The sequence below is a fragment of the Plodia interpunctella genome, chromosome 7, assembly GCF_027563975.2.
Source record: "Plodia interpunctella isolate USDA-ARS_2022_Savannah chromosome 7, ilPloInte3.2, whole genome shotgun sequence".
Classification (NCBI taxonomy): domain Eukaryota; kingdom Metazoa; phylum Arthropoda; class Insecta; order Lepidoptera; family Pyralidae; genus Plodia; species Plodia interpunctella.
Window position 1 is genome coordinate 633,312 of NC_071300.1, and position 12,010 is coordinate 645,321.

Here is a 12,010-nt window from a genome sequence, read left to right on the forward strand (position 1 = left end):
TGTCCATGGATTGCTGAGAAGTCACTCATATATTATCACTCATTTCTTTACTTTAAATGATTTTATCCTGTTTTTGGAGATTCTTTTCACAGGCGACTGGCTGAAGCCTGATGCCTAGCCAGATATAGCTTATATATGGCCTTTATGTTTCGTCTTTACTCTATCTAACCTGTAAAAAATAGAGACGTGACACTACATCCGTATGAATAAAATGCTTACTTAGATGATTTCTCTTAAATAAAGTTTTGTCAATAAATCCTTTTCAAGACGCAAACACCGATTCACATGAAAGAAACACTTGTGCACGCAACGCGTTGAGATCAAAGACTTGTTCTTTGAGATAAATGACAGTTGTGCTATCTCTAATTGACATCCGCTGATTAGTTCTAGTGGTTGATAATTAATCACTTTAATACATTAGGGTCGTAGCTGAAGTCATGCCGACAAAAAATGTTCGTTAAAAACATACGTAAATCATCGTCATTATTGTTCTATACAGACGGGCCGTAAGTGGGTGAGTTGCACCAGTTAATTTTGACGGTGACTTTGACTAACGCGTTGACGATTAGACAAAATAATGTACTGTGCGTTTTTCTGCGTAAGTTAAAGTTAACGTGAAAGTTGTTGGTGCAATTTACTCTTAAACAACAAAGGTTAGCTGTAGATTTCGTTTTTTGAGAAACATAATTAGACGTAAAAAAAGCCTGTGAAGGTCTAATTTGGATATATAATAAAATTATCAGTAGGCTTTACATAGGAGATATTAAATAATAATACATATGTACTCTCTATGGGTTTAATAGAAGCCAAAACATTTTTTTAAATGTTTGTCTGCCTGTCTGTCTTTCTATCTGTCTGTATTTTTGTTTATGCATCACACAAAAGCTTATTGATGGCGTTTGATGATGGTCCATCTGCTGCAGGTGGCTTATCTTAATATGTGGTACTAGTTTCATCGCAATACGTCACGCGCGGACGCACGCAATAAACGCGGAAACCTAGGACGAAAGCTATATTTTTAAATAATTGATTTGACTTTGACAGCAATATTTAGTTGCCAATTTTGACAGATCAAAATTATAGGCTATGTTCTCTTTCAAAGCTAAATTGCCCCTAGTATAGATTTCAGTGTATGTTATTATTACAAGGGCTGTCTCAATAATAACATTCGAACACCTCAACATTACACTAACAGTCGAATAATTGTTTGATTGCCATACAATATACATGACAATTCGCCAGCTGGTATCAAAGATCCAAGCGTATGTCATTAAAACTTATAACGAAACGTAAGAACTGCAATTTGGTGTCATTAAATGTTACACCCTATCATTAAAGAGTGTCACTATGTCATTAGCCCGATGTGTTCTGCTTGCATCTCATTGTTTTGCCCCACGTCGTAATTTATAGGAATTCCATACTAACTCCGTTAGGTCACACGATATTATTAAAGAATCATTTTGTTGTCCATATATACAATATCTTTTTAATATGTACATATTTGGTATCTACCTATTTCTCGGAAACGCGGAAAAGAAATTAGAAGTATGAACAGAAAATTTTAGGATAATGCGCCGGTGTGATTTGAAAGGAGAGGCCGAGGAGTGCAATCATATGTCATGACAGTAAATCAAATTGCTTGTCATTAACTTGCAGGCTGCAGGTTAACTTTAATCTGCGCACAGCAATGCAAAGTTCGCAATTTTATCTAATCAGTAGCGCATATTTTACAGTTAACGTCAAATTTTACCGATGCATCTGAGACTTAGTAGCTACACGTGCCAGTTGCCAGCACATTACAGTAGCTAGCAAGCAAGTGTGGAAGCTACTAGCATATACATATACGACTTAAAGAATCACAGCCATTTCATAAAGAGAAAACGACTAAAAATAACAATACATTTATTTTTTATTTATTTACAAAACTTTATTGTTCCATGTAAAAACATACTTATAAATAAATGGCGAACTTAATGCTATAAGCATTCTCTCCCAGCTGACCATTAGGAGAAACAGAGAAAAGTTGTGCGGCGCAAAAATATCTTAAACACAAATAAGTACTACCACATACTAAAATACAATAATAACTACATATATAAAATATAAATAGCAAAGCATATATACATAAGACTACATATATATCAATATATGAATACATACAAACCAAAATAATAAAAATTATGTCCAAGAAATACAGATACAACAGACAAACGCTAAACAGAAAAGAGAAAATCAGGAGGAAAAGGAGTCCAAAAGATGAGCATGAACTCTTTTCTTGAAAGAAAATTTGCTATTTAAGATGGTAATGTCATTTGTACCGTAAGGAATAAACCTATTGCTCTATGCCACATTTTATGTTTTGTAGCAATCGTCGCTTATTACGCTCACAAAACGGAACGATAATACCTATGTCGATTGACAGCAAAGGATGTCAATGAAATTATAATTGGGTGTGTTGGCTGCTCTTGGAATTTGTGAAGAATGAAATTTTAACTGAAATGTTTTTAAAATCATATTTTATTTTATTTATTCCTGATGATAACGTGGAGATGTTGTCATACATATCATAACATATCATAATAAATATTGTTATCCCTACATATTATAAAACAATATTCTCTGCCGGGTCTGTCTGTTCGCGATAAACTCAAAAACTACTGCACGGATTTTCACCATTGATAGAGTGATTACTGGGGAAGGTTAAGGGATATAATTTATCATGTTTTTACTCGAGCGAAGCAGGGACAGGCCGCTAGTTAGAACTAAAGGTCTATTCCAAGTTTAACACTAAGCGCACTGTTTGTCAAATCGGGAAGCGGGTCGAATTTAACTTGTAAGATTTAACCTACAAGTGCCAACACTTTTTCTTCTTCATCTTAATTATATTGATCAGTCTATATGAATTCTAAATGTAAACTCTCATAATTCTCGAGATATTTAGATTTCTCCCTTTCAAATAGTTCTATTAGTCTTTCCTTGAACTGTGCTTGGACTTCTTCAATATTTGTTTTACTCGGATTCGGGTTTTTCTTCACATGTAATGGAGCACCAACTAAAAGAATTATTAGTGTTTTTAATAAATCTCATTTTGGAACAAGTTGTTAATCTGAAACTTCTTTTTTGTCGTAATTACTAGCTTTTAAGGATTATCAAGACTTTACTATCTACTTACTTTGTATATATGGCTTCTGAAGTGATTGTGGCAATAGTTAAGATCATGTGAAACGAAAGGTCCCAGATTCAGATCCTATTCGTGTCACATGAGTTTGATACTCATCACCATATCGAGTGTGTTATTGCTAACACTGCCTAAAGGCATCCGACACTACTTTTATGCCTACTTACCGAATTTTAGTGGCAGGTAGTCGTATACACACTAGTGAACTAAACTGTCCACCAGTGTGCAGGTTTCCTCACGATGTTTTCCTATCTATGAAAACTACTATTATATGAGTCAGATTGGTATACAAACTCAAATGGCACGAGTAGGATACAAACCAAAGACCTTTCGATTCACATGCGGGCGTCTTAACCATTACACCACCACCGCTTCAGTTTGATACAAATCTGACTCATATAACTACCTTTACTGACTCATATAGTTTTAATAGATTATTAATTGCTTCCAGTGAAGGAAATCATCGTGAGAGAACCCTCACAGTAGGAGAAACCGAGTCTGGGTAAGTGAAATGTTGGATATCCAAAGGCTAGAAGCGATAACTTAGCTGCGAAAGGTTAAAGGTTACTACGTAAAACAACCGAGAACAGTAGCGCATATTGGTAGAGGCCTATGTTCAATGGTCTTAGATGATCAGAGTTAACAGTAACACACTCGATAAGAAAGAAAGAAGAAAGCAACTTACCCACAACATTGACCGGTGTCTTCAGTGGTATCCGTCCTAATGGTCCTCTTCCATCCATCCTCATCACCATGATTCCAAACATATTCAGGAACCAGTGTTGGAACCTGAGTAACAGTTTGTTGTCATATGTGGTCTTCCCAAATATTTCTGTTTCGCCGAATGAGTACATTGGTACAATAGATGCGCTGGAAGTATAATTATTTGAGCTTTTATAAATAAGTAGTACATAACATATTTTATAGAATCATCTGTATGAACGCAATGAACTCTAAAATAAGTCTAGTTTATACTAAGTGGAAGGTTTAGTTTAGTACAAGGTTACATTTAGTAGTTGTAGTTTAGTGTATAATTTACTATGGTGTATAATTGTATGAGACTGAGACTTTTATGGTGTCTTTATAACGATCATTATGACGACCTCGGTGGCGCAGTGGTAAAGTTCTTGCCACAGAACCGATAGATCCCAGGTTCGATCCCCGGTCGGGTCATGATGGAAAATGATCTTTTTATGATTGGCCCGGGTCTTGGATGTTTATCTATATATGTATTTGTTATAAAATATAGTATCGTTGAGTTAGTATCACATCATAATACAAGTCTCGAACTTACTTTGGGGCTAGCTCAATCTGTGTGATTTGTCATATTTTAATATTTTATTTATTTAAAACTTCAAGTTTTGTTCAGTGTGCTGACCCGGACCTTGAGGAAAAAATGAATATGGATGGAGAGGAATAGATGAAGTCCGAGGAAATGATGAGGAGAGTGTTAGGAATGAAATGAAAGTAAGACAGGAAACAACAATTGTAAAAGGAAAAAAGATTTGCTGACCCAATTTAGAAATGGGATTTGATAAGAGACAAGAGAGAGATACATTTACCATGAACGTTGGTCAAACTTGTCCATCAAATTCCTAATAAACACTATCGGCAAATTCGGTATACGTTACTGGTTTTTTGCTGCGGTAAATAAAAGCTCTCATACATACTATGCAATGTTCTAATTCAAACGTTTTAGTATACTTAAATGTGTGTATGCCACGATTTTTAAAAGCTATCTGGAATTCCTAAATAAAAAATTCTCACCCAGTTTGAATGGCGACACGAATGAAACCTTGTCTTTGGTAGAAAACCAATCGGTGTTTACCAGGAGCCGACTCAAGCGCCTCCCGCGCACCTCCAATTATGATCACTGCGCATATTCCTGTAAATATGTTTGTTTACCATAAATAATATATATATATATATAATAAATTAATTTTCATCCGAGATATCTTCATTCAATGACTGACAAAAATCACATCCGTTGAGGTGTTCCTTCATTTTAGGAGCTAATTGGTCTGCACCATTATCGGTCGTGTTTATCATAATGATGCATTGTCATTGTTCTGAATTTTATTTTTGTGTAACAACTAACGAACATCGCGACAGGCGAAACTAAGTAATAGCTTCCAAACAAATCATAAAAAAATATTTTTATTTATATTTTTATAAAATTACATTTTTGTCATTTGGCTTATTAAAAAGTTGTGATTACTTACTTTTATGTAATTCAGTCGATAGGTAATGTAAAATTTGGAAACTGTACTTGTTTTATATACCAAAATGTAAGTTTGTTTTTAAATCATCAAAATCTTTGATATTTACCTTTATATCTGTCTTTGTCTAGGACATACTTAATACTCTGTGCTGAGCTGTCGATGGTGGGAAAAATTTGCATTAATTCCCTATAGAATGGAACAAAATAGAAGAAGTTATGTATAATCATTCGCACTGATAGTCCAGGAAACAGTTTGGTGAAGTTTCTACCATTGGTGGCAGTAGTGTGCAGTGCGGCAACAGCGAAGGTGCCGTGAGGGTAGCTGGCAAATATGTAGTTCTTAGTCGGGTCTAAGTCTACTGTTTTGATCAACTTCAGTGGAAAGTACGACCGGAACCAATCGAGGAAAAACAGGTGTTTGAACCATCTGAAACGAAATTTGTTTATTCATTGCAATTCCACTAGAAGATCGGTATTGTCTGACGATTTTTAAAGCCTTGGATACATTGTAAATCTCAAATTTCATGAGAGAAAAACAGTAGTTATTCGAGAGCCACCCATTGTCTGTATCGCCGCACGTTCGTTTCGCTAACTATAAGGTCAGCGTGCGTAATTAAAATTTGTATAGTTACGTAATTATTGAGGACATCATACTTATATATACATCAACAACATACATGCAAAATTTCCTAAAGTCTTCGTCCAAGTTATATCTTTATAGCTGAGGGTACCACCAGAAGCTGAGGCTCTCTTAACGAGGGCCTTCTAGGCAATATGATCTTAATTGTGTCTGTTATAAAGTCTTATACTTGTATTTTTAAAGTGTCTCTGTTCAAATCCATTAAATTTTTTCTATTATATATATATATATGTAACGACAAATTATCGTCACAGAGTACACATTGCGTTCAACGTAAGGCAAATAGCTATGTCCGTGCTGTAAACCGTTGGGAATTTCTTCTCTTCTCGTTAGGAGTTGATCCTGGGTGCACCATCAGGTCATGCTTATGTAATGCATTGTCATGGAAACTGAAGCGACGGGAGTAGTTTCAACACTATGAAATATGTAAAACATGTGAAATTAATTAGCAAGGTTTGATTACAGACAGACAAACATCGAGATAGGTCATACTCACACCCGGCCGCCTCTCCTAGGCTTGTCGTCATAATAAATCCATATGGAATACAGGACCCCGAGCCACCAATACTGCGAAAGCAACAGCTTTGCCATCAGACCGATGCCCAAAACAACTCCACCATATGTGAACAGGTTGAACCAAATTCCGACCCATATTGTCTGCAGTACTGTTTCTATATTTCTCCAGTTTAATCTGAAATACAGAAACAATCAAATCAAAATCAATCATTTATTTCGTTGTGGATCACAGGTTTACAAGAGATGGTAAGTATATTATAAAAATCTCTATGTCCTACAAATAGGGTATACAATGATTTTGAATCTAATAATAATAAAAACGAATTATCATTTTCTGAAGAAATGCCTGATCAAGTGCACGGTTTACAATGTCGATGTTGGTATTTTATTAATAAAAACAAGTTTTTCATTGCTAAAACAATACCTATAGACCAGTGTCATCATATTGAGATGTAGTCCTAAAGTTCCAAATCCCTGGTTACCTAGAGACCTAAGTGGAGTTCTTAAAAAGGGCGTGAAAAGATTTATCCAGGGCAACGCGCGTGTATTCATAGGCTGCGGTGACCACTTACCTTCAGGAGAGCCGTATGTTTGCTTGGTCAAAAAATCCCAGCAGACTTGGAATATAAGATTATAGAGTGATTCGCTTAAGTACTGTATGAGTAAGTTTACTGTGAATGCATTTGTTGCGTCGTCGGTGCAAATTTACAATGGATATTTTTTGGATTGTATATATTGGGACCACGAGGGGAAAATAAAACTATAGTACTTAAATGCGTAATAAAATAATGCGATCCCGATAAATTAATTCCAAAATGTCCATAGATGATTGGGGCCACGGTTTCTGTGAACCAATTCAAGAAACGGTGAGTGAAACTGTTTGAGTTAGTGGACCCGAATCTATACCATTATTACAAAGAGGTAAGCGTTTGTGACTTTGTAAGTTTGAGGCGGGTAATCTCCGAAAATACCGAACCGATTCCAAAAATTATTTCACCATTAGAAAGATACATTATACAATACGAAAGAAACGCTATTCCCGTGGGAATTTTGAGATAAAATTCCCACGGGAGATAAGACCCGGGCAACATCTAGTCAATAATAAATTACCTTGTCATTCCTAATGTTGAATTTTACACTATACAAAAACTCTTGCCAATATTGGCCTCCAAGATTATATCTGCGAGATGGTTGAATGACTGAACAATGAACTGGAGTGATGTCTATATATTGTATAGGTGACTTGGTAATATGACTCTGTTTAGAGTTCCGTGTATCGAAAAATGAAACCCTAGATGTGTTTTTCATTAGAAAACAATAATACATTCTGAGGGTAGATTTCACCAATCAACTTTGACGTTAACTTTGTCCTGCGCAGAAAAATGCAAAGTATACGCCATTTTATCTTAACGATCGCGATGGCGGCGGCGCAGGCTAAAGTTTACAAATTTATTTTGTTTGTCAGCATATACCAAGACCAGACACATAAAGAAAGAGGCCCTTTGTCTAACAGTGGGACACTGAACAATCCTTAGATGCTTACATTACAAATTATAAAATACAGACCTGTGCCTCGTCTGTCTGTTCGTGATAAACTCAAAAACTACTCCACGGATTTTTATTCCTCAGCAACGTTTACTTGTTAGTTGTATAAATTATTATGTTTTTACATACATTTTCTATAGTAATTTTGAAACTTGTTTATCGTGCATGACTATGAGAATAATTAATGATAATAAAGAAAAACTTATCTTAAATATTAATATTCGTTCATTGTACTCGTAACAACCGCAAAAAACATATTTAAATGACATTATTATTAATGTTAAGATACCTGTTTCACATTGTTACATAACAATTTGATGCAATATCGGGCCTTTGATCGTACCTTAGACACGTGTGCGAAGTGGTTTGTTTAATTTATTTTTGGAATCTTTAAAAATTATTGTTAAATAATTATTATACTAATGGTGAGTTGTGGTGTTTAAAAATAATGACACTTATATTTTGTGAAGCTTCTGGCTTTCAATCATACGATTTGCAATAAAATAATAATAATATTTGTTCTCATAATATTATAATTATTATTGACAATATACAGCAATTGATTAGAATTAAATTAAAAATAGTAAATAATAATATCACACGTATATAACATCGCAATAATAAATTGTATAATCATTCGCATATATAGCTAACATATTAATGCGAAAGTAAGTGTGTTAGGTTCTTCCTCACACACCTCTATATGGTAGGTGATACCTCTTCACGCACGGGAATTTCGAGATAAAAAGTACCCTATGTATTTTTCTGAAATTTGGTCCAGGTCCAGATACCCGTACACGGGTAGAAAATAACCTGGACCAAATTTAACTAGATACCTATAGCGTGAAAGAGTAACAAATATATACAAATACCTACATTCTCAGAAACTCTCCCATTTATAGGGAACTTGGAATAACGCGCGCAAAACACCCCTATATTTTGCGCATTCATAGGCTGTCTCTCTCGTTCTCTGATTGTAATCGCCGCTGTGACGCCTATCTTGAAGCTAAAAATTTTATTCTGTATAATGCTACTGATGTAGACAATCAACATCATCTGCACCCCTCCGTACCCCGCTGCTGGGCATAAGCTTTCTTCTGTCTTCGCCAACCATCTCTGTCCTGATCTAGATAAATACAACAAACAAACACGTGCAAATTCTATTCTTAACTAAGGTTAATTTACGCCCAATTTTATTTATTACGACAATCACAATTGAGACAAAAAATAAACAATCAATATCACGTACACACATTACCATATTCAAATTGGGACGTGACTGCTCAAATACACTAACCTTCGCAGGTATTAATATCCAATTCAAATAACATTATTTATAAAGTCATCAATCATGCTAATCGTGCTCAAAAACTCACAAAAAACTTCGACATACAAATAAATAGTCTTCAGTATTATGAAATAGACAGATGTAGTTGATTGATGACGCCCTAGTCGTGGAAACCGACAGCCAGCTCGCTTGATCTCTTAGCACAAAATCGAAAACGTATAGAGTCTTCTCTTCTTGCGCTTTGTGGAAGGTCAAGGTTCATCATCAATCTTGTCATTTATAAAAAAAATAAACATACTTTAAGCTTTATCTTCAGCCGCAGCCATTAGGAATACTTCTAGTATTCCTCATCCTCATCGTGATCAATACGTGGAACACACACAACAATTTTATTTGCACTATTAATGTAGTGGTTTGCCATTGCCTTCTCCATTTCACACACAAGTTAATAATCGACCAGTGTGCAGATTTCCTCACGATGTTATCCTTCACCGGAAGCAAGTGGTGGTCGATGAAAACTATTATACATAAGTCAGATTGGTACACGTACTCATGTGGCACGAGAAGTATTCAAACCCGGGATCTTCCGATCCACAGACGTCTTGACCATTGCACTTCCACCGTTTAAAATATACTTTAAAACTGATGAAAAGAACACATTAAATGAAACAATAATTTACAAATACAATTAAAATAGTGATATTGTATGGTAAACATGAATTATCGAGCAAAAAATTAGCATACTATAGTATGTCGTATGTATGGTATGTACGTGCGCGGAAAAACGCGAAGTACGCCATTTTGTCTAAACGTCAGAGCGACGCGCCGGTTAAAATCAATGTCAAATTTGACGGTGCAACTCACAAGAAAATAAATACATTATGAAACGTCGAGAAAATTTGCAGAATAAGTAAATAAATACATTATATTATATTAAATTATAGTTGGCAACCCTGTGTCTCCGGCCTCCTCACAAGAGGTCCACCTAAAATGGTCGGGTGAAACGGTGATAAATGAGCGTTCATATAACATGGCTACTTTATTGCAGGAACGGCTATGATTTATTCATTCCGCTGTCAGATTCGAAAGGTGCTTTGCACTTTGTACTTTAAGTTCGAACTCGATTTTGTCGGTTTTTATGATAAATATATAATATCTTTTGTCTCTGATTTAGCTATATAAGCTAAATCAGAGACAATTATATTAACGAATTTAATTACATTAACAAATTACCGTAGGAAAGCGGACCCTGAATATCGATGCTCTACGGCGAAGAAGAAACCGGGTATACTTCCAGATGATACACGGCGATAATACCAAATGAATATTAAAAAAAAAATTATTAGTGCGTATAATCAATACATATAATAAAACAGTAGAAAAATAATTCCTGTACATTGAATAAATTTACATAAAAATAAAATTAGGCGATAGAATCAGAGCAATAGAGTAAGAATTTGAAAAAAAAATCTGTCTGTTTGTCGTTTGTACCCGCTAATCTTTGGAACTACTGGACGGATTTGAAAGAATTTTTTTTTGTTATTAAGCTTGGGCAACATATAGGGTATAAATTATATTGAAAACTGGAACACCTGATGAAGAACAATGATGATACAGATAAACTATAGGAAATATTGAAATGACGCCTTAACAAATATTATTCAGCCTGATGAGCATTTTCTGTTTAGATATAAAAATTCAAGAACACCAGATGTAGACCTATGATGCTAAACTATAGAAAATATACTTTTTCAGTCTGATTAGCATCTTCTGTATATACATACATCGTAATATTTGTCTGTACAATTAAATTTCTCTCATAATTTTGACTCCTTACCAAAAATTATTCGGCCACGCGAACGAAGTCGCAGGCAACAACTAGTATAATATATAAGTTTTACCTAAAAAGGTCTTTTGTCAAGATGAATCAAAAATCAGTTTCTTTCGGCATTTCTTCTCAACAGTGCAAATATGTATATAGCTTTGTCTAATCTATCCAAACTGATATTGTAAATGCCAGTCTCTCTGCTTATTAGCGATTTTAGCGTTAAATCGCTGAGCTGAGCGAAATTTTGATATGATTTTGAATAAATTATAATTAAATCACTCAGGTCAGAGTCAAATAGGCTGGAGAAGAACTGAATTATTATTTTTTAATTCTTTACTACGTAGTTATGCGTAGAGAAGCGGTGGTGTAATGGTTAAGACGCCCGCCTGTAGATAGAAAGGTCCCAGGTTCGAATTCTACTCGTGCCACATTAGTTTGTATACCAATCTGACTCATGTGTAGTAGTTTTCATCGACCACCACTTGCTTCCGGTGAAGGAAAATATCGTGAGGAAACCTGCACACTGGTTGATTATTAACTTGTGCGTGAAATGGAAAAGGCAATGGCAAACCACTCCATTACTAATGCCAAGAAAGTTGTTATGTGTGTTTAATTCCACGTAATTACCACGATGACAATGATTTATGATGGAAATTAACAGTTATTATGAGGATACTGCACCGTGTTCAGGCTAAACATTTTTATCATTAGATTGCTTACGATACCCCGACAGCTGCCGCCTGCGACTTCGCCTACGTTGTTAATTAAATTAAAACGACTACTGTTTATATGAA

The 12,010-nt window shown here is 35.0% G+C and overlaps 1 protein-coding gene across 1 annotated transcript; it reads right to left on the minus strand.

Annotated features, from left to right (window-relative positions):
• Positions 1-1,885: 1,885 nt before the first annotated feature.
• LOC128671461 (2-acylglycerol O-acyltransferase 2-like) lies at positions 1,886-7,782 on the minus strand. The gene is made up of 6 exons (XM_053747916.2): positions 7,666-7,782; positions 6,536-6,730; positions 5,507-5,826; positions 4,946-5,063; positions 3,864-4,048; positions 1,886-3,052 (listed from the first exon to the last, which is right to left on the minus strand). Exons 1-6 carry the CDS (start codon positions 7,671-7,673, stop codon positions 2,895-2,897), a joined length of 984 nt encoding a protein of 327 aa, XP_053603891.1. The 5' UTR covers positions 7,674-7,782; the 3' UTR covers positions 1,886-2,894.
• Positions 7,783-12,010: the final 4,228 nt, after the last annotated feature.

Excerpts from the sequence above, each read along its gene's own strand:
- LOC128671461 (XM_053747916.2), bottom strand. Across the intron at positions 4,049-4,945 it reads CGTGTCGCCATTCAAACTGG|CGCATCTATTGTACCAATGT; the intron begins GTGAGAATTTTT and ends TTATACTTCCAG. Across the intron at positions 3,053-3,863 it reads GACACCGGTCAATGTTGTGG|TTGGTGCTCCATTACATGTG; the intron begins GTAAGTTGCTTT and ends TAATTCTTTTAG.